Raw genomic sequence first — 27,849 nt, 5'->3', positions numbered from 1 at the left:
GCAGGGCAACGATATTGTTGTGATGACGAAGGACAGTCGACAAGTGAATTAATGTGCAAAGATTGTAGTGGAAAACAATCCTTTCCTTCTCGCCATGCATTGTTAGTATTGTGATTGTTGTTGTTGTGGTAGTGTTGGGAGGATGAAAACGGCCTCCAGGGGGAGGCTGGACAACCTGAGTCGGAACAGTCATCGATACTGACAAGCCTATTAAGTCTTTCCACATGTGTTGCTTCAATGATTCCTCGAGATACATCATTTTCGTCGTGCCGTCGAGGCAAAGGAGCGAGGTCGTAAATCGGTAGTGGAAGAGGCTGGAGCTAAGATTCAAGGCTACCTGAACTTGATGGAGCAAGTAGACTCGGCGCGGCAACCTTGAAAGTGTGTTGATCCAGCATCTGCTAACGCTCAATGCAACTGGGGCCTAGGATAAAGAAGTCAGAGACAAAACTTTGAAGAGGAGAGAAGTTTAGACTTGCCGAAGAGATCCTGAAAGCTGAGAGCCTCAACTAACGAAGGTCAACGCCGTCTTCCTCCTTCACCCCGCCTTACGAGATACACTACGAAAAGGGAAAAGTTTGGTTCAAACCATGGGCCTTGCTGAGAAAGAATCTTGGTCGTAACAAGCTGCTCCAATGGGAAAAGGCAATCCGGCATTTCATAGAATTCACGCGAGGGCCCTGAGTTGTGCAAGACAACAGCTTGGTAGGCCTGGGATGACTGCTATTACGCGTCTTGCTGTTAATGATTTTACAATACATACACGATAGTAGGATCCGTAGATTACGCTCATTCAAATAGGCGACTGATCTCTTGTAAATGATACACCGCTTGCCGAACTGGGCTGGCCCACTGTGCATGAAGTTGATGTCGCCAAGTGACGAGTCTACGTACACTCGAGTGTTTACCAAGCATTGGTAAAAATGCTACGATCGTTCTTTGATCCTGTTCCAGGCATCAATATTTCCTCGGTCTTGTGATGCAAGGCTTTGCTTAACGCGTAAGGCTATTTTCGTGCTCTTGTGTCGATGCCTGGGATGCCCTTTTCACTGTGGGGTCGGGGCGTATTCGAGCGTATTCGGGCCAAACCACGGGCGTCAACCCGCACTTCATGTTAAAAGCGGCCCCGTTAACGTCACAAATCATAGAAGGCGGCGGAGTTCCGCCAGCTACCAAAGGCTGCAAAATTACTTCATGAAACGCATCCGCTCACCACACGAAACCCGTCCCTTCTGGCGTGGAATGCATACGAATCAATACGCTTGGCACTCTCCACTGCTCTGTTCTGATATCCGTCATGAAATTCGGGCCAGCATGTCTCGTCTGTCTCGTCTCCTCGGCCGAAAGTATGCAGGTGATGCCGTAGACAATGATACATACTTGCATTTCATCTTCCTGGCTTCGATACTTTCTGCAAAATAACCCACTGTCAGCACATGAGAAGCTGCGCACCAGTTCAACATGAGCAGAAGCAGCCAACGAGACCTCTTGTCTTCCGCCGAGTCCAAGGCTCCCGAGCCTGTCGAGGATGGCCGCGACTCTACCCTCGGTGCTCTTCCCGCGGACGACAAAAAACCGGTAGCCAGCCGTGGATGGCGTTTCTGGGCCGTGTTCGTCTCCCTCTCGATATCGGCATTCCTGAGCGCCCTGGAAGGTGCCGTCGTGTCTACTGCCTTGCCCTCCATCGCCCGGGCCGTGAACGCAGGCGAGAACTACATCTGGATGGTGAATATCTTCTTCTTGACGAGGTCAGATACACTTCCCTCGCCGCCCTGCTTATCTGCTAACTCAGGCCTCTAGTGCCGCCGTCCAGCCACTCTACAGCCAGGTGGCCGACATCTGGGGGCGCCGCTGGCCGATGATCGCGTCGCTGGCCATCTTTGCGCTGGGCAGCGGCATCGCCGGAGGCGCCAGCTCGGCAAGTGTGCTTATCGGCGGCCGAACCATCCAGGGGCTCGGCGCTGCGGGCATCAACGTCCTCGTCGAGATCATCGTCTGCGACCTGCTTCCCCTGCGCGAGCGCGGACAGTTCATGGGCTTGATGTTCATGTTCATTGTCCTTGGATCCGGCCTCGGACCGTTTTTGGGTGGCGTCTTGGTCGACCATGTCTCCTGGCGATGGGTCTTTTACATCAACCTCCCCTTCTGCGGGCTATGTCTGCTGCTCTTGTTCCTGTTCCTCAACGTGCAAGCACCAAAGACCGACCTGTCGACCAAGGAGAATCTCAAGAAAGTGGATGTTGTCGGGCTCTTTATTCTCTGCGGATCGATATCCTCACTCCTTTACGCCTTGACCTACGGAGGAACACGGTATGACTGGTCGAACCCAGGCATCATCGTCAGCTTCGTCATGGGAATACTCGGCACCGCTCTGTTCTTCGTCTACCAAGTGTCGCCACTCTGCAAGCACCCCGCCATGCCGAAAGCTCTGTTCGGCAACCGAACATCCGTGGCGGCGCTCCTGGCGACCTTTATGCAGATCATGACCTCGTACGCCCCGCTGTATTTCCTCCCAGTCTACTTCCAGGCCGTCCAGCGCGTGACGCCGTCGCGCTCGGGCGTGCAGATCCTGCCCTTCTCCGCGACGTTTTGCGTCAGCGGCCTCGTCGGCGGCATCCTCGTCAGCAAGCTCGGCCGCTTCAAGGCCGTGCACGTCGCCAGCTTCGCGCTCCAGCTCGTCTCCCTGGGCACCTTCACCCTGCTCGACCGCGGCACGGGCACGGCTGTGTGGGTCGTCCTGCAGCTCCTCTACGGCTGGTCGCTCGGCATGCCCAACCCGTCCCTGCTGACGGCCGTCCAGGCCGACGTCCCGGACAGCCTCAACGCCGCCAGCACGGGCGCCTTCGCCTTTGTGCGCAGCGTCGCCACCATCTTCGCCGTCAGCGTGCCGGCCGCCGTGTTCGGCAACCGCTTCGACGAGCTCCTGGCCGCGGCCGGCGCGGTCCGCGACTACCCCGGCGCGCGGGAGTCGCTGGCGCGGGGCCGGGCCTTCGAGCGCGCCTCGCGGGACTTTATCGACTCCTTCCCCCAGGATATCCAGGAAGGCATCATCGGCCTCTACGAGCTAAGCCTGCGGAGGGTCTGGCACGTCTCGCTAGCCTTTGCCGGCGCCGGCCTAGTCTTCGTGATGATCGAGAAGAACTTGGTGACGAGGGAGGAGCAGGAGAGCTCTCAGTTTGAGCTGCAGGCCCAGGCAAAGAAGACGGATGAGAATGGGGCTAGGGAGGCTGGGGTGCAAGGAAAATAGACTCAGGGGCGATTTCGGTGAAAGCAAAGGTCGAGCAAGGGCTTTCCGACGACACAGGACATGAGGCAGGACCTCCCATCATCATATCTATTTCTGGTCTCTCTCGACCATTTTCTTTCCTTCATTGGGTTTGTTCTCTGCGCAAATTAGGTGCCAGCATTCTCATCAACGAGAGCTGCTTTTCCTTACTGTAATATACATCACATCATAGACAGCGATAGATAGAAATTATGAGCCTAGCTTCCATTACACAGAATCAAATTGATACACTTACTTCACTGCATTTCCCCAGTGAACCTTTCAGTCGGCAACTGAACACCTAGAGATTTGTCACAAGTATCGCTAGGCAAGTCAAGCTTTTCAAACGGGGTCACACTTCTTTTCAGGTTTGCAGCAGGTGGTGGAGTGGACATATTGAGGCCAGGGAGACCTCATTTTTAGACTACTTATTGCTTATCATTCCGTAAGCATGTTCAATAAACATGTGATTCTCAGTTCTCATTTGGCACTATTTTGTGATAGGCTTTTCAAGGAAAATGTCTAGCCATCCAAGCCTAAGATGTAAGACGAACACGACCGGAGCGGCCGCGAAGGCAATGATCAAATACCCGTGTCAAAGCCAGCAGATTTGACTTTGAAAATACGTTGGACTTGAACCTTTGGCTGCCTTGGTAGCCTAGTGCTGACAGCTATCAGAACAGGAACTCGGAGAACTCGGCGAAGGAATACGGGTCCACACCCATTGGTGAGATCCTGCCAGGATTGGAGTGGTGGCGTCAGCATAACGAACCTTGGCTAAGATCCGCACCCAGGGAACTGGGGTAGCAAACTCAGCCCTAGATGTCAGCATGACCCGCCTGTCTGGGTACATATTGCTTGGGGCATCCCTTCTCTCCTGTCCTGCCTTTGGGTTTGACTTGAAACCCTGTTCGAACTGAGCTCCACCGCACTGGGCTAACCGCAAACGAATACCAACGCTATCATGGAATTTCTCCCCGGTGGGCTGATGGGATGGCCTCTCCTGGTGCTGGGGCTGGCCGCTTGGTGGCTCCGCAAGGTCTACCTCGACACACAGTTTCGCAAGTTCGCCCTCCGCAACCACTGCCTGCCCGAGCCCACGACGGTCAGCAAGTGGCCCATGGGCCTCGACCGGATGGTGCGCCTGTTCAAGGTCACGGCTGCAGAGGGCGACGTCCTGGAGGCGCTCATCCACCCGACCTTCCTGAAGCTCGGCTGGACGTGGTCCTTCTCGGTGCCCCTGTCCTACAACACCATCGCGACGGCCGACCCGGACAACATCAAGGCCATCCTCTCGACACAGTTCAAGGAGTTCCCGACGGGGTTCCGACGCGCGGGCGCCTTCGGCTACGTGGTGGGCAAGTGCCTCTTTACCGTCGACGGCGCCGAGTGGGAGCACGCGCGGGCGCTGTTCCGGCCCCACTTCGCCCGGGGCGAGGTCAACAACCTCGAGGCGACCGAGGAGGGCGTCAGGGACCTGCTGGCGGCGGTGACGGCGCGCGGCGTCGACGAAGGCCACCGCGCCGACGACCCGAGTGAGAAGGGCCGGTGGACGCCCGCGTTCGACTTCATGGAGCTCATCCACCGGTACACGCTCGACGTCGGCACCGAGACCTTCTTCGGCGCCAACGTCAAGTCCCAGCTCGCGGCCATCCCGGGTGTCAAAATCGACCAGGACCCGCAGCTGGCCGAGACGAGGCGCGTGGCGGCGGACCAGGCCGGCGCCAGCATGAGCTTCGCCGAGGCGTACAAGCTCGCCGCGCTGGCCGTGGCGAAGCGGCTGCGGCTCCAGGCCTTCTACTGGCTCGTCAACCCCAGGGACTCGGCCCGCGCCGTCAAGTACCTGCGGGGCTTCGCCAGCCACCTGGCGGGCGTGCAGCTCAAGCAGCTGAGCCAGAAGGCCGCTATCCGGGACGACGACGACAAGAAAGACACGTTCCTCAAGTCGCTGGCGCGCGACACGCAGGACCCCACCGAGCTGTGCAACCAGACGCTCTTCCTACTGACGGCGTCGCGCGACACGACGGCCTCGCTGCTGAGCTGGCTCTTCCTCATGCTGGCCAAGCACCCGCGCGTGTTCGACAAGCTGCGGGCCGAGATCGTGAAAGAGTTCGGCACCAGGGACGAGCCCAGGGGGCAGATCACCTTCTACCGGCTCAAGAAGTGCCAGTACCTGCAGTGGACGCTCAACGAGACGCTGCGGCTGCAGCCGCCGGGCCCGCTCAACTCGCGGCAGGCGGCGGTGGACACGACGCTGCCGACGGGCGGCGGGCCGGACGGCAGGAGCCCCATCGCCGTGCGCAAGGGGCAGCCGATCAACCTCTGCATCTACACGATGCACCGGCGCCAGGACCTCTGGGGCGAGGACGCGCTCGAGTACCGGCCGGAGAGGTGGGAGAACAGGAAGAACGACTGGTCATTCTTGCCTTTCTCTGGCGGACCCAAGATTTGTCTCGGAAGTGAGTGCACCACATATTATTCCCCCAAGCTTCGGTTCGAGCGATCCGTTTTGATTTCTGCCTTGCCGAGTGAGTTGCTGACCCGCGTTTGTGTATTATTATCAGAGGAGTACGCGTTGGCCGAGGCCAGCTTCTTGACGGTGCGTATGCTTCAGGAGTTTGACAAGATTGAGCCCGTGGGCGACATAGACCACATCCGACAGATTGTCCTCATATCGATGGAGCCTACCGACGGTGTCAGGGTTCGTTTTCGAAGGGCTGCGTGATGGAGTTGATTTGGGATATGGACAGGATGCAGGCCAGACTGCGCTAGAAACGACCCCGAGAGATAGAGTAGGCTGGATCGGGTCAGGACATAGGGAATACGGTACTCGGAATCTGCAGTCGGTTTGTGGCTGGGTAATAGTTATTAGTTTCTTGTGTCTCCTCGCAAGGGCGTGTCACCACTCCATCAAACCTCGTCCCTTCATCTGAGGACCTCCATGGTCTTCTTCAGTCAAGACACGTATGAAAGGTTAGGCATATCGGCGTTCGCAAGCGCTGCCCAAAGTTCATGATCATGATCACTGAGCGCCAAAGCACCCCTGCTCAAGTGCAGATCCTCGCCCAAACCACCCAGGGCCAAACGACCGCAGCAAAGCTTGGATCACCACAAGCGGTCTAGCCGCATGAGCTGAAAAACGCCAGCGCCTTGGCACGTCAATACAATGGCTCTACGATGGCTGGTCCCCCAATACCGCGATAGCGAGACCAACACCATTCGCGACAGAGCACTGTCGAGACGCCGTGGCTTAGGGTTTGATTCGCCCTCAGCCCCCCCAGAGTCGGTTTGGGGCTTTCCCGCTTCCCGTTACCCGCATGCGAGCACTGCGAATCGGAAGCTCCCAGGACGCGAGGTGCTGCAGTCCGGGAGTTTCCAGCCTGCCGCAGCACGAACAGCACACATTCAATAGTTAAATTGCACTTCCGGAAGGGGAGCACCAAGTATTGCTCTTCTTTCCGGCACAGAACCTTGGGGGCGCAGCAGCACTCGGGTCGTCCCGCACCCGCGCGTCGAGTTCGTTGCTGCGCTCCTTGACTTAGCACAGCCTGTGCGGGCACACCATCAGGCAGTTTGTCGATGCTCAAGTGGGCGTGTTCTCGCATTTGCGTGCATGCTTGGCTGGTGTGGATGGCATTCCGAGAAATGCTCAAATATGATGGTCTTGGGCGCGCCTCGCCTCTGTTGATGGAGCGGCATCACCACTCATTCTTTCAAGGAAAGGAGAAACACTCTTCAAATTTGCAGTTCAAACCGATATCCTGATCTCAATTTACCCCCTCGCCGTCCCTCTTCACTCTCGATAACATTCGTCTTCACCTCTCCCTCCCACTCTCTCACCAATCACCATGGCGCTGACCCAACCGTACTGGGACCCGGGCCACGCCCTCGACATCGCCAACTACCAGCACGCCTACGAGGTGCAGTGCGTCGGCTGGGCGCACACCCGCGGCGCCCGCTGCGGCTGGCGCATCCGCGACCCGGACGCCTCCAAGATCTGCGCCGTCATGTCCCGCATGGCCGGCCGGCCCCCCGGCCAGACCACGAGCTCCGACCTGCAGACCCTCGCCAAGCTGTGCCTGTGCAAGGACTGGCACTACGACCAGTGGGGCGGCATCGCGCGGAGCTGGGAGGCCAGGGTCCGGTCCGAGTCGGCTTCCTACGAGGCCCGGGTGGCCAAGGCCAGGGCCGCCGCCGCCGCCGCCGCTCAGGCTGCCGCACCTGCTGTGGCCGCTGTGGTTCCGTTCGGCGCTGCCCAGCCCGCCAACTCTGCCTCGTCCGTGTTCGTCTTTGGCGCGAACAATCCCGTCAGCCCGCCGACGCCGCCGCCGAGCGGCACCACCTCCAGCAACAACAGTCCCCTCAAAGACCTGTCCCGGGAGCTCGCGCAGGCGAAGGAGAAGCTCGCCCGGTCCGAGGCCGCGCACGCCGAGCTGCAGAAGACGAGCCAGCAGGCGCAGATCGACGTTTTCAAGGCCAACGTGCGCGCGAAGGAGCTCGAGGCCAAGGCCGAGGCGGCCGGCGAGCTCGAGGACCGGCTCAAGCAGGCGGCGCTGGCCGAGGCGCGCCTGCGCGCGGCGCACGCGGCCGAGGTGGCCCGCTTCGAGGGCCTGGTCAAGGAGGCACACGCCAACGCCGAGGACCTGACCAAGTACATGCGCGAGACGCAGGAGGAGCTCGCGCAGCTGCGGCTGGGCCTCGCCGACGAGGTCGAGAAGGGGAAGGCCCTGGCGCGGGTCAACGAGGACCTCGAGGGGAGGCTGCGGGCGTCGGAGGGCCTGCATGCGGAGGTCGACCGCCTCCGGGCCGAGGCCGAGGTGCTGCGCGCCAGGAACGGCAACCTCGAGGCCGAGGCCGGCCGCCTGCGTGGCGACGCCGACCTCCTCGGGCAGCGCAACGAGAAGCTCGCGGTGGACGTCGAGCAGCTCGCCGTGCAGAAGTCGTCGCTGGCCAGCCAGGTCGGGCAGCTGCAGGCCAGGCTCGGCACCGCCGAGGGGCGCAACAAGCAGCTCTCGGAGCAGCTGGCCGCCAGCGCCGAGGCGCACCAGCGCTCCGCCGACGAGGCGCGGGCGGCGCGGGAGGCCAACGCCGGCCTGCAGGGCCGCGTCGCCAACCTCCGGCTGCGCATCGGCCAGCTCGAGGCCAGCGCGTCGGCGTCCTGGCTGCAGCGCTTCCGCGCCTGGGTCGGTGGCGTGAAGAAGACCGGCTCCAAGGCGGCGTCGGCCAAGGGCAAGGCCGTCCAGCATGCCTCTGTAGCGGCAGGCAAAAGGCCTGAGATGACGGTCACTCCGGTGTCTGCATGAAGGCTCAGGATTTCGTTACTGTTTTTCTCTGGGTAGGCGCGTTGTGATATCCACTTGGCAGGCGTTTAAACTTGGACATTTGAGCCAGTAATAGCATGGCTTCTCTGTTCTTTTCCTCTCGGCTGGGTTGCGATCTTTTCTATCTTGGTTATGCATATAGACCGTCTTGCTTGCTAGTTCTTTCGCCAGCCGATACCTCTTGGCCGTATTTCTAGCCATATCAATCTCAATCACAGAAGACTAAAGGTGCTGTAGTGTTGTCCCTGCGCCGTGCACAGTATTGCCTCCAAGTCCCCCGCATCAGTACATGTACCTGAAGGTCACAGCCCTGTCTCCAGCAGCCGAGAGTTCCTCATTTGTCCACCTGCCCTCGATGCCCTCCGCCATGAGTCTCGACCTCTTCTTGTTCTGCCTAGCATAGCCCCAGATCATGACAAGGGCGCCAAAGATGCCCAAGACCACGAACCCGATCTCGAGCCCGTGTCCGAGGATGTAGCGGGGTGAATCTGCCTGGCGGTAAAAGTTGGATGCCATCGCCTGTAGGCTCAGTGTTAGGTATATCATCTTGCTTTTCAAGTCCAAAACAGGATACAACTTACACCGCCGAGGTTGCCCACACCGATCTGGAGAGCCATACCCGCGCTTCGCTTGTAGCTTCCAGCGAGATTGTTCGAGAGCCATGCGATCAAGCCCGGGAAGGCCGGGTAGATGGCACATGCCGCGATGAAGACGCCGCCATACACGACGTGGGGATTCGTGCTAGAGATGCACCTATGTTCGGGGTCAGTCTTGTAACGAGCTTCAACTGTCGCCGCCCGAGGTTTACATACATGATGAAGCCGACCAGCATCATGAATAGGAATGGGACGATGAACGGGCTTCGTTTGCCCACTCGATCGGAGAAGTAAGCAACGATCACAGCAAGGATTGCGGCAGTGATATAAATCGGCACCGTCATCAGCTGGGCCTTGCTGGATGTGTACCCGAGGTTTTTGATGATAGTTGGCAGGAAGAGGCTGATGCCGTAGAGCGGGCAGACGATCTAGATCCATCGCTATTAGCACAACCTTTTCCTGAGAGTATGCAGTTGGAAAAGCCACTTACACCCCAAAACACGAGGATGCTGGCCCAGATCTGCCAGTCGGTGAACGCGTCCCGGACGTACTTCCACTTGAACTCTTCGGCCTGCGCCGGTCCCAAGGTCGGGCTTCCCGACGACGCATTATTTGCGTCGGAGCTCTGCTGCAGGGTGACTTGGCCCTGGTACTTGAGGCGGAAGACGACAAAGGCGCGCTCCTCCTCCGTCAGGAACTTGGCGGTCTCGGGGAAGTCGTGCAGCAGGAAGAAGGACGCGACCGCGACGACGACCGTGACGATGCCCTCGAGGATGAAGATCCAGCGCCAGCCTTCGAGGCCGCCGATGCCGTTCATCTTGGAGATGGCAAAGGCGAGGAGACCGCTGAAGGCACCGGCGATCGAGGCGGCCGAGAAGAAGAGCGCCTGTCGGAATTGGATCTCGTGGCGGCAGTACCACATGGTTAGGTAGTACTAGCCGATGGAGAACCCGTCTTAGCGATCCGGGCGGGCTGTAAGGAGATGGAAGGTCAGACCTACCGCTACGCCGGGAAAGAGGCCAGCTTCCGTGACGCCCAAAAAGATACGGGCAATCAGCAGGCCGTGGTAGTTCTTTACGATGCCCATCAAGGTCATGACGGTGCCCCAGGCGACCATGATGAATGGGAGCCAGCGGCTGGGACGGAGCTTCTTGAGAAGCAGGTTGCTTGGTACCTCGAACGCTGCGTACGTGAAGAAGAAGACGGTCAAGCACCAGTTGTACTGAGCTGGTTGCATTCCGAGGTCTTCCTGAAGGCCCTCGATCTTTGCATTGCCGATATTGCCACCTAGGATCCGTGGGGTGATGTCAGTCTAGTTCCTCGAAGCGACTGAATCAGGGGCTGCTACTCACGGTCGAGGAAGGAGAGGAGGTAGAGGACAGCAAGCATGGGAATGAGGCGGATGTCCATCTGTGAGTAGGCGTGTTAGCGAGTACATAGGTACGCTAACAGCGTATGAATTGGGTAGACGTGCCTTTCTGAGGATCTTCTTCTCGTCGAGATGCGCAAATGACTGAAAGGTAGTCCCTGGCGCAAGGGCTATAGCATCGATGCGGCCAATTTCCTCGTCTTGTTTGGTGCTCCCATGGTGCAGGATGTGATGGTGGTGCTGGTGGTCATGATGCCCTCCATCTTCAACCTCGAGGGTATCTACCTTCTCGCGAGATGCACCGCTGTCTGCCATTATTGCGTACTGGAGTAGCAATTTTACTTCTTAGAGAGATGGATCTTCTCGTTAGCAATCTACGCAAGAGCTGACCCGGTAACTGGGACGTTGCAGTTGAGGATGGAAGTCAAGATTGCCAGTGCAGCTCGGCAGGATTATGAATGTCCGCTGCAGTGCAACCGAGGATCGTATGACGATCATCCAAGCTCATCCTCCCCTCTCCTTCACAGTGATACATCTTGCTGGCGGAACTACTCCGCCAACACCCCCCCCATCGTCGGAACGAGCTTATCTCGTCATCCCCATTCCCCACGGTCTCGGAGAGAAGGACGACGGCCAAGTGGGTCGCCGCCGTTCCTTGCACCACCAGCTTAGCTCCGTCAAGGGGCTTCGGGCTTGGCATCGTCAGTGGCGGCGCGTAAAAAGCTTCCAGCAAATATTGCCTCACGGAAAGGAGAGATGTCGGTGCAAGCCTCGGCTCTGGCCTTCGTCTGAAGGGCTAGACCACCGGTTAGACCAGCTCGGATTCGAGGTTTCGGGTATCCAAGCCATTCCGCAGGACCGACCGAATGCGGGAAGCCAAGTGCATGCCAACCGTTGTGGAGAGTGTGGGGGATTTGCTCAGGTAGTTTAGAGTTAGAGTTGGAGAGTTGGGGTATTCTGGGGATCTGCCGAGGCGGACTGCCGCACCCACTGAAAACGCCAATCTCCTTCCTGTTTCGCTGCAAGTGCTCAATGTTTAGGTTTGGCCTCTGCCAGTTGGGGAAGAAACAAACGAATCCCCCACGGTCAAGTATGGTGACTATTCCAGATGTGTACACCGAGGGCGGGATGGGATGGTTTCCGCGGTGGAACCTCGTTGGGACGAGCCGCACTCGTGGAAAGCATAGCTGTACAATGATCAGTCATTTCAAGCTTATCGAGACAACAGCAATAGAACGACAGGGAGCAGGATGCCATGTGTCGGAATGCTCAACGGCAACCCATTCTAGGTACACGCGCAGAATCATCTCAATCTATATCCTCGGATAACCAGACTTCGGTAGTGCAATCCACAGCTCTTATCCTCGGCTTAGTATCATTATCTACAGCCTTTCGTCCTTTGCCTGTTGCTCCCGACCAACGAACATGAGAACCCTTATGACCAAGGCTTCAAGAATCAATCCGGGCTGTACAAACTCATAACACCCTCATTGTTGTAAAACACGAATCCAGTCGGCGAGCCCTTGTCAGGCTCTACGTGATCTCTACTTGCCTTTCGAAAGACACACTGGTGACACTGGCTCTAAGCACCCCTTGCGGCGGCACTGACACGCCGTGCCCCACGCCCGTGAACACCTTGAAGGGGGCGCTGTATCGAGTCCCTTCCAAGAGTGTTCCAGGGGGCGCATACGACCTGTAACATCGCTCCATGCTATGCTTGGATATGAATCTATCGGCTATGCTGTTTATCATGTCTTAATATTAGTATGGAGTCTTCCTATTTGGCAACCCGACTGGCTTCTCTCGATTTCCCTCATACTCGTGATTTCTCTGTCTGCTGCATTAAAGCTGTTTGAAACTTCTAAAACCCAACTTATTTTTATTCCCTGTAACGGTCGGTGCCCGGATGTGGCCTCAGTGATCCTTGGCCGTACAAGAAGCTATCCACATCACCCTGCCCGGAGCCCTTAACAACCCGCTCCGGCCAGATGCCACTAGTTCATTATTACCAGACGCGGCCATTATCTCTCTCTCTCCTTCCTTCTTCAAGTGTGATGTACTCGTAGAGTGGTCTGGCTGGTTGAAATCAAAATGCCTTAAGACCGTTCATTTATCAAGGTTAGCGCTTACTATGGCAGGGTTGCTTGTTTGACTGGCTCGATTGGACAGCATTCCAAGGCATCCTGCCAGGCATTCACGGGACAAGGCAGACTTTTCAACCGTGCTGGGACTTCACGTGATGGAACAATTTGGTCAAACCCCTCATCATTCTTTGGCGGGGTAGACTCTGTTAGGAATTAGTGGTATCTTCCCTTGAGCAAACATTGTCTATCTCTCCGTGGACTGAGCTAGATCCTCCGAATCTTGAAAGGCAACCAATGTGTACCATGAACCAGCCCCTTTTGACACGGGAGTTTACGAAGTCTGTGTCGGAGACGGGTTTATCCGTGGTATACGAACCGAAAAACGCCACTCCGGTGGTCGAGTACGTCGTTGTCACGTCATATTCCTAAGTGGTAGTTATTAACTCTTAATGAAGTATAATATTGGTACATGGGCTTCAGGGTCATCCGTACAAGACATGGGCTTGTCGTCCTGGGAGCCAACAGACCGAGGACAGGGGATGCAAGCAGGAGCGTCGTACTAGGCAAAGTCCGATCCGAAGGGCACTTCACAAAGCCTTCAGTCGACCATTAAGCCAAGTCAACCTATGTCCGCAGGGAACGAAGAAATCAAATACCGACCATCTCTTTTGGCCAGGCGACCTTCTACCGGACGATTGCCCAAGCGCTCGCATTCTAGTGTACGGATATGACACAAGAGTCACGAAGTATCTCCTTTCTTCATCACACAAAGGAAGCATCTTCTCCCATAGCGAGGATCTCTTGTGTGCCCTCGGCGGAGAGTCAATAGCAGGCCGAAGCATCATATTTGTCGCTCATAGCCTTGGAGGCATCATCGTTAAGGAGATGCTGGCGCGCTCATCGGCCTCAAAAGAAGAGAGATATATCAACATTGTCCAGTCAACTTTCGGTATCATCTTCCTTGGGACACCCCATAGGGGAAGCCCCGAGCTTTCCTCTTTAGCTGATTGGGGGAGAGGCTTGGTCAGCGTGCTGCGAATGGACACCAATGCATCAATCTTGCAGTCGCTTAGTCTCCGCAATGAGGATCTAGAGCGTGCTCAAGAATCATTTTCTATCCTTTGGCGGGACTATAATTTCCGGGTGAAAACATTCCAAGAAGGTCTAGGTTTGACAAGATTCAACTTTGGCATCTTGGGAAGGAAAGTCGTCCCGGACTTCTCTTCTGCAATCGGTGACGCACGGGAGCACGCTGAAAAGCTCCAAGCAAACCATATGGAAATGTGCCGATTCAGAGCAGAAGATGATCCGAATTACAAGATGGTGAAGAGAGAAATCATAGTGATGTACGCCAGTGTGCTCTCTAGGGCCACGAACGGAACGGTAAATTCAACAATCAGTACATCACATGGTATGGAAAACCAAGAGGTGGAAGAGTTTGTTCTTCCGAAGGAGAGATTGGCTATTCTGAAGTTGCTACGATATCCTGAAATCGATAATTGGCGGCATATCATCGATTTTCCATCACCGAAAACGTGCGAGTGGCTATTTGAAAATAGAGACTACCAGTCTTGGTTCGACGGCAAGGAGAAGCAGAAGTATTTTGGTCTTCTGTGGCTCAAGGGCAAGCCAGGCTCAGGGAAGTCTACCCTCGTGAGACAAGCATTCCTGAAGGCCCGAGCCGATTCAAATTCAAATGTGCAAGTTGCAGGTCATTTCTTCCAGGCGAAAGGAGTGAACCTGGAGCGGTCCTCATTAGGAATGTTCAGGTCCCTACTTCATCAGCTACTGTCTCAGAATATTCAACTGCTCTGGAGATTTCTCGTTGTTTACCATGGCCTTAGGGGCAGTGAAACCAACTCCGACAGTCTCCAAGAAACAGAGCTTCGACATTGCTTCAAAGCGTTATTTCAGGCTGGACTGAAATCGAAGATCATTATCTTTGTGGATGCCCTCGACGAGTGCGAATCTCAGAGCATCAGGTCTTTAGCATACTTCTGGAGAGAAGTGACCAAGTCTGCTAGTGCTTCAGGAGTCGAGCTGCTTGTGTGTCTTTCAAGCAGGAATTTCCCAACACTTACTGTTGCCGACTGTTTGGAAATCATAGTCGATGTCCACAATCGAGGTGATATCGAATCATACATCGACGCACGCTTCGATCTGGTCTTCCCTAGTAAGGGCTTAGAGAATACGGCACTGAGACAGAAAGTCATAAACATGTCTGGCGGTGTCTTCTTGTGGGCGGTCTTGGTTGTCGATTCTGTGCTGGAGCAGAGAGACCAAGGTCAAAGCATACAGTCACTGCTGAACGAGGTTGACTGCATTCCAGACGCTTTGGAGACTCTGTTCCACCAGATTCTATCAGCAGTGGAGCCCGACCTTCGTGATGTCACTCTTCGACTGTTTCAGTGGGCTATCTTGACAACGAGGACCCTTGATGTCAATGAGTGGCGCCACATTATCCCACTTATTCAATCCATCTCACCGCTATCGTCGCTTCAGAACTGGAAAACTTCAGGAGAGCTCACTGAGGCAAATGAAGAGCTCGAAAAGCAGATCAGAGTTCTATCCAGGGGTCTCCTCGAAGTGTCATCACTCCCTGATGACCCATTGAAGCACTCAGATGACATACATCGAGATTTGAGCGGAGCTGGCTCTCAGTTCAAGAAGTATAGACAGAGCGAGACAAGATATGTACGAGTGATACATGAATCCGTGAGAGATTTCTTTCTCCATGGGAGCGGATTCTGTGTTCTCGAAAGCGGCCAGCTAGAGCTGTCAGAGAGTATTGCGAAGGGCCACGTTTCAATTATACACAGTTGTCTCGATTACATTGGTGTCCAGGAGCTCGCAAACTACAAGCCCAGGAAGGTTGTACAACGAAGCGAGCGAGCGGCTGCTGCTCATGCTTTGAGACTCGAAGAATATGGCCGACATGCTCAGGTGCCTTCGGCTTTGAAAAGCCCACTCCGTCATGCTCAGTGCTTCTCAGCAGCAGACACGTGGTCCGTTGACGTGAACGTTTCCGAAAACACATCGAGCTATGATTCATCGAAAAGTCTCATGAATGAACAGGACGATGCAAACCCTCGAGCCCACCCTCAATCATTCATGCTGGACTTGTATTTACGTACGGATGGAGGAGGAATCGAGTCCTTAATTTTCAGATCCTGGAACTGCAGCACATCTCATCACTCTTCTGAACCTATCGGCGATAGTCTATTATTGCTACAATACATACAGTCTGCATTCTTCACCCATGCTAGACTTGCGGATAAAGCAGGTGCCGATCCAGACTCAATCATCACTCGTGTCAGAGAGCCCGAATTCTGGCGACGCTGGCTGAGTCTGGATGAAACCGAACCAAGTGATACACAGTTCCTGTACTACCTCGCTGGTCGCGGTCTAAACTCTTGGATTGTCCGCCTTATCAGGGCCTATGAAAGTCCACGACCGGGCAGCGACATCAAAACACTCGTCAGTTCGGCAATAATGCAAGCAATACACAGTAGGAGCAGCATAGCACTAGAGGTTCTCTTGGAACACAACTTCGAAACGCGATTCGAAACAATCCACGGAAACTCTTTTGTGCATGCATTGGTCTATCAGCATAGCACAACCATGTTGAACTTGTTCCTAGCTGCGACAGTCGAAAAGTGTCACGGCCAAGGCCAATCAAGGGGCGAAGCAATCATTGAGCACAAAGACAGCAATGGCAGGACTGGGTTACATGTGGCCGTACTTGCGGAGAATCTGGATGCCGTTATTTCTCTGATCCAATTTGGAGCGAGGGTTTGTACCAGAGATACCGCAGAGCGTACGCCGCTACATTCAGCCTTATCCCAGAACCCCAATTACGAGCTGGCAAGGCTGCTCGTGACACATGGCGCATGTGTCAATGCCAGAGACAAGGCCGGCCAGACACCGCTCCACCTAGCCTGCATAAGAGGTCTTCCTGTTGGGCAACAGGCAAGGCCTACTCATATCGAGGTTGTCAGGCTATTGCTGAGCCGTGGAGCAGAGGTCAATGTGCAGGATAAATGGGGTATCACTCCTTTACATCTTGCATGCTTTTCCAAATCTGCCGAACACATACGTGTCGAAGGCAGTTCCACAGCTGTGGTGGCTCTCTTTGAAGCAAGTGTTGGCATTGATGCTAAGAAGGGAGATGTTCCACCCCATAGTTCCATCCCCTACAATGGTATAGTCGAGCACTTGGGAAAGCTTGGTATATCGGTGATGCCTCAGCATAGCACAGATTTCATACCGCTACATCTGGCTTGCAAACGAGGTTTGACATGGGCACAGGATGAGGATGTTTTGGAAGTTGTTTCAACGCTTCTCCGAGCAGGTGCCAATACACACGCTACGGACAACTATGGGCAAGCCCCAATCCATGTCGCAGCGGCAGTTATGGATTCCAGCATCCTTTCTAAGCTGGTTCAGTTCGGCGCGGATATTCTTGCGCGTGACGAGACTGGCCGAATTCCCATGCATGAAGCAGCGTCCGCAGAAAATCAATCTGCAGTATCATTCCTCCTACGCCTCGACAAACATCAGGCCGACATAGCGGACCAGAACAACCATACACCCTTGCACCTTGCGATGGATGCCGATGTGCGTTTCATAGAAAAGCTGCTAAACAACATAGGGTCAGAGCCCCGATTATATCCAACGCTACTCGACTTCAAATCGCAAGTCCAGTTCAAAGATTCAGGTACATCTTGTGTGCGGGATCTTGCGCAGCACATATTCTTTCACGACCTAGGTCACATCTTGCGGAGACACGAAATGGACTTTTCAAGGACTGCACCTACAACTGATCCGTTAGAACCATGTTGGGGAAAGGTTGACTGGTGGGGCCTGCAGTTCCAACAGGCTCGCCTGTTTGCTGGCTTGGAGACTTTGGCGATGGCCAAAGTTGTCAAGTAAATAGAAGTGCGAGATACGCAATGAGAGAAGGCCGTAAGCAGTTTGTTCCATTTCTTTTCCTGCTTTTCTCTTCTCCTCTGTTTTTCTGTTTCTCTTTTTTTCCTAAGACAAACTAAAGTATCGTGGCATTAAATCGTAAATATCGCTGACACTCAATCTTGCAGCCTGAATAAGCATCATGCCCTTCTTGAACGATATCCCAAGTGCTTACCCACACGAATTTCAAAGTCATCTTCAGTCGTTCTCCTCCATACTAATGGCGACTTGGCACACACTTGGCCAATATTTTCCCGGGGACTCACCGGCTCTCCAAACTGCACTGCACGCCACCGTGGAGGTGGCCTACCCAATACTATATTCTACGTTGACGATGGTACTGGCCGGCCTTCTGTATTGTGGGGATAATAGTGTAGAGGAGATATGTCGATTTAATATGTAGGTAAGGTTCCTGGGTATCCGAGTCCTGAGCCTAGATCTGGCTCTGTAGAGGGTAGAGAGGTTTAGGGGTGGTGGTTTGTAGAGTATCCTTGGCCTTTGATCTAATAGAAGGTGATGCTGGTGGAGAAGTCGGTTTCTTTAGTTCATGATCAGGGGAGATCAGTGTATGAGCCACAGTACCATCCTCATGACAGCTAGCTGCAAAACTATATTCACGGATGACACCGGCTTCCCTCTCTGCGGCGGCTTCGTGTACGCCATGTTGTATGTGCACCAACGTCACGGCAAATGCCATCTCTGCGGCTAGTAGCATCACTGCCCGGATTTCGCAGTACGTGTGCCGTTCTTCTTAGAATGCGACACGGAGAAGGAATAATCGACTGGTAAGCGTTTTGCAAAGCTCGAGAAGATGTCTAGTTATGCACCTGTGACAGCCCAACGTCCTTAGTGTGAAGCGAAATAAGGCAGCAACCCGCATGCGCCTGTGATTGGACCAGAGCCGTTCGGGAGGCCTGCCAAACCCCTCTTCAGCCTAGCATGGCGACATAGCATTCAGGACGACCTTCAATCTGTTCTCCAACACGGACTGACAGGCCAATTTGCTTGGCGCCGCTGAAACTCAACCGCTCGTTCCGACTAGAACCCTGAAATCCGCGTCGGCAAGATCTAGCTGCCACCTGCTGCTTGTGACCATGTCTCGCTGGCACACGGACTCGTGCATTACTCCAGATGTCTATGTCGAAGACAGCACCCCACGATGTCGATCATGCGGCAGTGCTCCCGATCTGGCGAAGCTCATCGCAGAACAATCCACGGTGAACTCACCCTGGACGGTGCCGCCAGATGAGGAGTTTGGGCACATGAACCTGCACTGGCCTGCGACTGTTCCGTACAAGACTCTACAGTCTACCGACCGCCAAGACAATGACAACACGCTCGCGACCGATGAAATATCCCCAGGATGCAACACTGAAGATCGAGACCAACCATTAGCTTCTTCTCCGGCCTATGACACGATTGCTAAGAATCATTTGCGACTCTTGAGTCTGCCCGCCATGGCAAACGTCGAACACGACTGCATTCATGCCACCCTCCACACTTACCAGCTTGACGATTGCCCCGAGTATGAAACAGTGTCGTATTGCTGGGGAGGGGAAGATGGGGAAATGGAGCGCTGTCGACCGATCTATCTCACTGCTTATTGGGATGTGCTGCTGCAGACAAAGAATTGTTGGTCGCTGCTCAAGTATCTGCAACTCAGGACTGAGCCGAGGCTTGTGTGGGTTGACGCCATCTGCATTAATCAAGCGAACATCGAAGAAAGAGAGATACAAGTGGGCCATATGGGCGAGATATACCGACGGTGCCTCAGGGTTGTGGTCTATTTGGGAGAAAGCATTGCCTGCTCCCAAGAGCTTGGGCGAACCGAACGAAAATACCCTGCGCGATATGATCTGCAAGACATCAATAACCACATACCAGCTTCTGTCATGGATCTAAAGAAACTGTTCAGCCTTCGCTACTTTCGTCGCCTGTGGATCGTTCAAGAATTAGTGCTTGCCCCAATGGCCATCATCCCCATTCTCGGTATCGAGTTCATGGCTTCAGCAGCCACAGTTCGTCATCCTTCAATCTCAGGCAACTTCCCACGCTGGACGGACTTCATCTGCAGCAGAAACCTGGATTTTGGCCAAAGCCTGCGAGAGGTTCTCATGTCTACAAGGGAGTCTGAAGCAACGGACATCCGTGACAAAGTGTTCGGGTTATTGGGATTTCTCACAGAGGCTCCGGACGTTCCGCCAGACTATTCTATATCAGCAATCCATACCTTCATCGGAACGATAGCCTATATGGTCATTAGTGAAGGCTGCCTCGATCTTCTCACGTATGCTTCCGGGCACCTAGCTTCAGCTGATTTTCCATCGTGGCTACCAGATTGGACATTGTCGACCCTGGGAGCTGGGCTATCTCATTTGACGACCTGTGCAGCTGTGGGACCTTCCGAGGGAGACGCTTCGCAGACCTTGCGCAAGATGAGATTTGATAATCCTCAAGAGAGGTTTTTCATGATTCTTCATCCTGGCAAATCGCTGCAAGGCCACCTTCAAGCCCCTGGCGAGGTGGCGCCGTCCGCAACTCGCAACGCAAAGGAATGTTCAATCACTGTTGATCCCGCCTCTGCAGCATTATCGATCGAGATGATACATCTCTGCAACTTTGCGTCCCCCCCGATATCGTGTATTTGGAAGCGGCATTATCCACCATGCCGTATGTTCAAAATCAAGACTGGCCTATGTTGGATCTACCTTCTCGTACCCGGAGACGTGCCATTAGATCAGGTAATTGAGCCCGGACCGAACCAGGCGTTCCTCCTACCCGGACTGGAGAAGTCCAGGAATTATGTGGCAATTCTTCAGCAACGGCCATCGCTTAATTCCTTCAAACTAGTGAAATTCTTTGTCTGCCATTACATTAGCTTTTCAACAAATTGGAGCCCATCGCGACATTTCAAGTTTCCCGACCCAATGACGGCTTGTTCTTACGAGTTGCTCTCTCACCGCGTTTACGGCACAATCAAAGACATTCAAAGCCACCTCGAGGAGTTATGGCGGCAACGCTGCTTGCTACTGGACCATATTTTCGTTGCATTGTCTATGAAAATCAAGCAAGCAGCCGAGTGGCGTCAGCGTGCAGTGTCTATGGGAAACAAATTTCAAGTATACAAGGAGCTCTGTTCTTTATTTGACAGCTTACACAGAGACTCGCAAGCTGGCCTCGACGATTTTCTCCGGTACCTACGCAGAAACGCCCCGGATTGCCGCACGTGGACAGATCGGCAGAAGGTGTTCTTGACGATTGATTACGAAGACTGGTTTCGAGTTTCTTCGTCTTTGCTGCCAAATTTCAGCCGCATGTATTTGGACTCATACCCTGCGGAGGATGCTCTGAATATAGGATCTGTTCCAAGATCAGGCTGGGGCTGGCGGTTTCTATCGCGCCACCAGGACCAGAATGATGGCTCAAAAGATCGACGGGAGGATCCGCCCTGGGAATGGGGATTCTTAGGTGGCTTTGAAATGTCTCCAAACAGTATATCGGGCCCAGTTGAGATTGTCTTTGATGGCGAAGCGCTGGCCAGGCTGTTGAGCCACAGCGAGTACGCTGAGCCGCTGCGCAAATTAAGGATTTGCTCTCGACTTGTTGGCAAGGACGAGACCTCTTTGGCCCTGGATGAACCCGACCCTAAATATCAATCTGTCTGCTATTTCGACTGGCCTGACTGCTTCTTGGATAACCTAGAGTCCCTGGGGCATATTCGTACAGTTACCATCACATAGGCTTTGCCTTTACTGGGGACCTTTTAGACCTTGGTCGTAGGCGATGTTTACTCGGTACTTTGGACTTTGGACTGATTCACGAGGCTGACTAATTAAAGAATAAATTGTCATCACCTCGCCATATGGCAGGTCCTGTCTCTCATGGTTCCGTGATACCATTTTGAAGACCACAATCTCTTGAACAAATATAAAAATACACTTCGCCGCTACCCACAGGACACCACATTTCAATAAGCTGTCTCTGATAACAACTGTGTCTTGATCACTGGGAGCTCTCCTAGTGCTCCTGGCACATGGTACTTAGGTTCATGAGGTCTCTTCATCTGTGTCTAGATAACGGCGTAACTCGGCCCTCACCTAACAAGGGTTGGCTCGAGGATCAAAGTACTGACGTATAGCAACCATGAAAGTCCACAACCTGGCAGTTGCGCGTCCCAATAGCATCAGACGAAGACTATTCCGGAGTTCGAAGCCCGGTCTCGAATGCGACGGGCAGCACCGGTTCCTGATCGTCACCGCCAGCCCACACTCCTAGCTACACAGAAAATTGTTTAAGACACCAAGACGCACACAATCCGCCTGGGAAAGTTGGGGCGAGAGGGTTTGTAAGCCACCGCATAGATGATCGACAAAACTTCCCTCTGACGCTGGCGTTGCAGGACCACGCAAGCGTTGCAGATGTAGATGCACATGACAAAGAGCATATCACAATTGCCATATTCGGTGCTGCTTCGGCCCCAGCCGACGGACAAGTGGCTCCCGCGTCCACCAACCGACATTATAACTATGGGGAGAACCCATGGACCGCGCGTCCACAAGAGAAGGCTGGAAGAGCAAGCTTGAAAATTATCAACAACTCTCTCTCACACATGACGAAACCATGATAAAATCAAACAATTCCATGCAGGAAAAACCCACCTGGTTACCCTTCTTTCCTTCCCCTTGCCCACTCGCAACGGCGCCGCCGGCTCCCGAAGAAACGGACGCTGAAGGATGGGGCGCGTCCTGTGGCCTTGCGGTCCCTACTTGTAGAATGGAGCAAGCAGATAAAAAGCTTTTTGCTGCCAGCCCACCAAGCCCACCTGTGGAACTTCTAGAAAGAGGAGCTACTGTCTTGTACTTGTGCAAGTAGCTAGCTAAATTATCATCGCCCAGGCCGGGTGCGTGCCGGGCTCCGCACGATGGGAAATTTGACAATAAACACACCAAAGCGCGGCGCGCTGCATAAGATAAATTACAAAAGACCTTCCAAGCTTCCATTTAGCTTCGATCTACTGTAGAAGGACCCAGGGTAGCTCCGACTAGGGGGGCAGGGCTAGTGGGTATAATCGTGGAGATAAACAAGAAAACAGATTACAGGTGTGTGGGTTAAAGTCCGAGATAAACTTCAAAGGCGCATTCTCACGAGAGGTCAGTCACAACTAATACCTAAGTAGCTACCAGCAAGCCGCTTTGCAAAGCAAAAAGGACAAAGGATGCTTGCCTCCTCCCCGTCTGCACAGACGGACAAGCTTTATCGCGTTCCAGTGCAACCCTGGGAAGAGCACATCCCGATAAATTTCCGGAGCCCGAGCCCCCGGAGCGTTCTCCGCGAGTGCCAAGCACACCTACGGAGTACAGTGTGCTGATCTGAATATGGGAAATCACACGTACTCTGGGAACTACTACTGTACATCAAATAAGCAACCATGCTGGAACAACATGTGAGATAGCAAGGTAAAAAAGAAAGGCGCAACCACTCAGCGACACACAGCCAAGCGCCAAGCCGGAGCCGAGATGCCTTTTTGGGTGTTTTTGGGTGCTGCACTCCTACCCTTCCACAACTCCTTTCCACACTTCTTAGCTCTATCCATAGTGCCGTTTTAGCGCATTTGCCGAGTTCCGGGCAAGCAGCCAGGTGGGCACGCAGGCACGACACGATACCATAGTACTTGTACCCCAATGTCCATACAAAGTTCTCTCGTGCGAGTTAATTTGGGCCCTGGTGTGCGTAATTTGGGAGGCGAGGACACGACGGCGGCGAGGGCGAAGTGCTGGGGGGAGGAGGAGAAGAAGAAGAAGAGAGAGGGAGCACGAAACAGAGGTTCGCGATAGGATAGTCCACGTGCCTTTACAAGCACCGAAGAGACGGGGATGTATCGAAACAGCTCACCTGCAGATAGACACGCTTCCCACCCGCTCGAGAGCTTGACCTTGAAGCCCCGGGAAGAAGCATAACCACCGGCAGGGCGCGAGCTTTGTCGGCTAAGGCGCTCGAGAAACACGTGGAACCCTGACTCGGCCTGCAGCGCGGGAGTGCCCAACCATTGGCCCACTCGCAGCCCGAACAGACGGTGGCTTCGTGCTCACGAAGGAGGCTTGCTCCAGAGCAAAGCAAGCAGCTTCGACGAGCGCAGCGCCGCTCCCGCAGGACTGGGTTGGGGCGGCGGCGGCGGCCGGCATTGCCCCCTACATGACCGCAGCTCGCACTTCTCCACTAGTTCGAGATTTTGACAAGCTGGCAGTCATAAGTGACAGCCTGACAACATACAAGGGGTCCTCCTTTTTTTTCGTGGGCTATGGGCTGTTCAAATATCGTATGTTTTCCTGGTGTGCACTTGCGCTTGGTGTGTGCCTTAGAGGGAAAGCTTGGGAACCGTAGCCGCGGGCGCCTTTCTCTCCGTGGGGCAGGTTCTATTTCTTTCGGGCATGGGAGGGCCAAGCGAAGGAATGCGAGCGGCAGGTGATACAAGCGTCACCGAATGGGAAACGCGCGCCCCCAACAACTGGCAATCCAGCTGATCAGTTTCGTGGTCGAGGAGAGCGCTAGGCCGCCCGCGTGCTAACGAGGCGGGCATTGGCCGGTTAGGACGGCGCGGCCAGGCAGGATCGTGGCACAGTGCGAACGACTGTCCGGGGAAATGCCCGCCGCTGCTCCTGCAAGCGAGGTCCAAAACCTGCAACTCTGGTGCTTCATTGGCGTGCACGCGTGTGCGCTAGGTAACAGACTCTGTTGTTTCCTCAATTTCGTTTCATCTTGGACAATGTGATGCAGGATGGGCGATGGGGATGACTGGATGGGTCTGCTCCCGTTTCCTTGACCCCGTCCCGATCAAGAGGTTCCGGCCGGCGGCAACGATGATCTGTGACCTGGGTAGTGAAATCCGGGCGAAAGATCGATGGTTGCGCCCAAGCTTCTAGAAACCCGGGATGGCGCCTAGCAGTGGTGTACGGGAGCCCTCCTCCACCACAACAGAAATAATATCTAGATGGTCAGAAGATGACATCGGATGCTCCCTTCTCAAGCCCGAGCCTGACGGCCGCTCGTTGCTATCCACTTAGAAAGAGAGAGGAAGAGGCGGCCCTGGTATGGGCCATACTTGGGCCAGATGGGCTGGGAGAGACTTATGACCTCGACCTGATGTAATAAGCGTCAATGTCGACAACAACGCCGAGCCGAGAAGCACACTCGAGGCTAGAGGAAAAAGCAGAGAGACAAGGAACGGGAACTGGCGGTGAGGGTGAACAGAGTGGGAGCACGGCAGGTCGAATGTACTGCGGATCTATCAAAGCAGGAACCACAAAACCACGCGAAAGCCCGGTGACGCGACGGCTAGTAAGCAGTCACGAAGATCGTCATCATGTAATCTGGTATCGTGCAGGCTAGAGGTCAGAGGTGAGATTTGCCGGGGGCCCGTCCAGGTCGCACCATCAGCTCTTCTGCTCGCCTTTTGCGACGACGGCACGCACGGTGAACTGAGTGATCGACTGGTACGGGATCGCTGTCCTTGCTGGATGAAGCCAACCCCTCCTCAGTGTTGCCATAATAAGCAATTAGCCGAATATCATGGAAGCAGTGCCAAGCTTCGGACAGCAGATATTGGGAGATGATTGGGGAGGCGAGGTGGACGGCAGTGTGGGACTCAAGGCAGTCCAGTCTTGTCGACCCTGCGTTTGCCGTCCCGAGCTGGAGCGGGTTGACGATGGTCGTACGGGTCAGACCAAGATGCTGGCTCTGGCATTCGCGGGATGGAAGAGGAGATCGTCGTGCAAGCCGTCACGATGGCTGGGTTGTACCTACCTACGTATTGGGACGGACTGGGCAGCGGAGGAGGACTGGTGGGGGCGCAAAAGGAAACGGAGGAAGCCTGTGAACGGTAAGGGATAAACGGACGGAGGTCTTGGCAAGAAAAGAAGGAAAGAAACAGCCACAGAGGAACGTCCAAGTACTCCGTACAGATCTGACAGTGACGAAAGCAGGGGCTGAGACTGATACAGCCTGCAAAACTCGGCCAGTCGACCAGACGTTGCAGCCAGAAGGCTCCGAAAGAAGGATCGACAGCGCACTGTGGGGGACGAAGGGCGGTGCTGATCAATGACATAATGCGCAGGCATGCGATGCGTGTGCGGGCACGGCAATGATTGGCAAGGGGCTCCTCGGCGTGTCACAAGCCAGCCATTCAAGCCCAGCGTACGGGGCAAAAACGCCCATCAGTTACGCAGAAGGGGACAGAATCGCTGCCGAGACGCTGGGGCCCTTGGCGGTGACCGGTCTCGAGGCATGAAAGGCAAATGGTGATGGACAGGCAGATCGCGGCCAGCAGTGAGAGAGGGGCAGGACAGCGCTTGAGCGTCCTTGACCATATCACGACCCCCCCAGCCTGCCAGCGTGTGTGAAGGAGCAGACCGGGAAAACGCCGAGAGGCTATGGTCATGCTCTCAGGCTCAGGTCTGGCTGAATATGGTTGGAGTGACCTCACTGGACCCTTGTGGCGTTTCAGGTGGATTTTTGATGATGCGAATGGATTCGTTCAAGATCTGTGTTGTCGTGTTGTCATGTGTTGAGGGCGTGCGTTCGCGGGGGAGATCTGTCCGTAGATTCTGGCAGATTGAGTTCGGGGTCCTCGTTTTCAGGGTCCCCCCTTTCGCCAAAATAAACGGTGGCGCGGTATGGCGTCGCGGTAGACTCCAGTTGACAGGTCACTGGAAGGCAGGCAGCAAGGGAAGAAGCGAAAGGCTAACCGGTACAAAACGTGTCGAGAAGTTGGATGCTTCCTGATTGGGAAGCACCAAAGCTTGGTACCTGAGATTAGAGCGAGCAGTGCTGACTGTAGTGATATGAGTAACTGAAGCGACACCGTAGAACTTATTAAGAGAAGAAGCTTTCCACAGATATGACCTGTCCCCATCCACAAGATAGCGGAAGACCTCCTCATCAAGGCTATTGTAGATATGAGAATGCAGGGACTTGAGGCTTGCATCGCCTGGCCTTTCTTTGGTTGCAAAAACAATCTACCTCCTGTTGATCTCGGGCCTGTTGACTGCCCTTCCTCACACGCCCAGGTTGCGGGTGATGCGTGTGAGGGTGCCTCAGTTAGGTAGGTACCTAGGTAGATGCATGCATGCAGGTGAAGAATGAGAAGGCACAAGTGACAAGAGACAAGAGAGTACTTGTACAACTTTGCGATGCCCCCCAAGCATGGCATTCTGTCCACTTTTCCAGTGTTGCTGCCCCGCCGAGTTGTTTCTTTTTCCCACTCCGCGCTCCCATCCACTCTCTACAAGTACTTGGTAGTCAATGCTATTAGCACTTCAGGGAAGGAGCGGGAACCATCTACTTGTAAGTGGTGGCCCTGCATGAACAGGCCGCCAGTGAGATTTGAAGATACACCCTCTCAAAATAGTTGAAACGTGCTTTCAGGTCTGAAGAGCGTTGCTCGCACGCAGAATCGGGGGGAAGCAATAGAAATGGGCGGGAAGCTTGTCCTTCCAGAATGCGCTGCAGGATCACTTGGGCTACTGGCCCAATAGCTGGGCGCGAGTAGTGGCGTCACTCCCGTCGATCCCCAGTTTAGGTACGCCTCCACACCAGCCTGGCTGGTACTTGTAGATTTGATTTGTCTGACTGCTCCGTACTCTGGCGGGAAAGACATCAATGTATCCTTGCACACATCTGAACTGCCACATGAAAAGCCCTCCTCGTTGTTTCTCGTGGTCTTTCTCAACGTAGAAGGACAAGTGGTCACTGCAAGCGCAGTTGCGGTCAGCCTTAAGGCCAATCTTTTGGGTTGTTCTAGTGGGAGGGATACAGCGGTGGAGGAGCGCTAATTAGGCGCTTCTGCAGTGCTGCACAAGCCGGCCAGTTGTGGACTTCTTGTGGCTCCCTGTTCCTTTCTGGCGCTTCGCCCGCCGCGAGCAAAAACATCAGCATCCATGCAAGAAGACGATGACTGTGACAGCGCTGTGACAGACTACTAGGTATGGCTGGGTTCGTGCATGAGAAGATAGGTAAATCAACAGATGTCATGTGCTGTGCCTGTCTACGCCGACTGCATACGGCTAACAGGCAAGCAACAAATCAACTGCGCTCTCGACAAGACTCTATCGTGCTCGCTGCAGCGATCTTCAGTTGAAGCGTTTCACCAATTGTGGCTCATCCCTCTGTGTGCTGTCTCGAACTTCGAACGAAAAGCCCTTGCTCTCTCCTCTGGACCAAAGCTCTGTTAGCTGGTTGTGACGGCGATGAA

At 54.5% G+C, this 27,849-nt stretch overlaps 6 protein-coding genes across 6 annotated transcripts; 5 read left to right on the top strand and 1 right to left on the bottom strand.

Annotated features, from left to right (window-relative positions):
* Positions 1–1,461: 1,461 nt before the first annotated feature.
* On the top strand, positions 1,462–3,247 carry E0L32_004212 (uncharacterized protein; the record flags this gene model as incomplete). Its single annotated transcript, XM_031138598.1, has 2 exons — positions 1,462–1,748; positions 1,801–3,247. The coding sequence occupies 2 exons, from the start codon at positions 1,462–1,464 to the stop codon at positions 3,245–3,247; spliced, it is 1,734 nt and encodes a 577-aa protein (XP_030997928.1).
* Positions 3,248–4,229: 982 nt separating this feature from the next.
* On the top strand, positions 4,230–5,990 carry E0L32_004211 (uncharacterized protein; the record flags this gene model as incomplete). Its single annotated transcript, XM_031138597.1, has 1 exon — positions 4,230–5,990. The coding sequence occupies one exon, from the start codon at positions 4,230–4,232 to the stop codon at positions 5,988–5,990; it is 1,761 nt and encodes a 586-aa protein (XP_030997927.1).
* Positions 5,991–7,113: 1,123 nt separating this feature from the next.
* On the top strand, positions 7,114–8,568 carry E0L32_004210 (uncharacterized protein; the record flags this gene model as incomplete). The annotated part of the gene is made up of 1 exon (XM_031138596.1): positions 7,114–8,568. The coding sequence occupies one exon, from the start codon at positions 7,114–7,116 to the stop codon at positions 8,566–8,568; it is 1,455 nt and encodes a 484-aa protein (XP_030997926.1).
* A 300-nt stretch (positions 8,569–8,868) lies between these two features.
* Positions 8,869–10,866, bottom strand: E0L32_004209 (uncharacterized protein; the record flags this gene model as incomplete). Its single annotated transcript, XM_031138595.1, has 7 exons — positions 8,869–9,105; positions 9,168–9,339; positions 9,399–9,610; positions 9,673–10,116; positions 10,183–10,469; positions 10,535–10,592; positions 10,633–10,866. 7 exons carry the CDS (start codon positions 10,864–10,866, stop codon positions 8,869–8,871), a joined length of 1,644 nt encoding a protein of 547 aa, XP_030997925.1.
* Positions 10,867–13,520: 2,654 nt separating this feature from the next.
* Positions 13,521–17,567, top strand: E0L32_004208 (uncharacterized protein; the record flags this gene model as incomplete). Its single annotated transcript, XM_031138594.1, has 1 exon — positions 13,521–17,567. One exon carries the CDS (start codon positions 13,521–13,523, stop codon positions 17,565–17,567), a length of 4,047 nt encoding a protein of 1,348 aa, XP_030997924.1.
* A 1,130-nt stretch (positions 17,568–18,697) lies between these two features.
* On the top strand, positions 18,698–21,343 carry E0L32_004207 (uncharacterized protein; the record flags this gene model as incomplete). The annotated part of the gene is made up of 1 exon (XM_031138593.1): positions 18,698–21,343. One exon carries the CDS (start codon positions 18,698–18,700, stop codon positions 21,341–21,343), a length of 2,646 nt encoding a protein of 881 aa, XP_030997923.1.
* Positions 21,344–27,849: the final 6,506 nt, after the last annotated feature.

Source organism: Thyridium curvatum (genome assembly GCF_004353045.1).
Source record: "Thyridium curvatum strain D216 chromosome Unknown NODE_19_length_512963_cov_79.951035, whole genome shotgun sequence".
Classification (NCBI taxonomy): Eukaryota; Fungi; Ascomycota; class Sordariomycetes; order Thyridiales; family Thyridiaceae; genus Thyridium; species Thyridium curvatum.
This window is presented reverse-complemented; position numbering and strand designations above follow the sequence as displayed.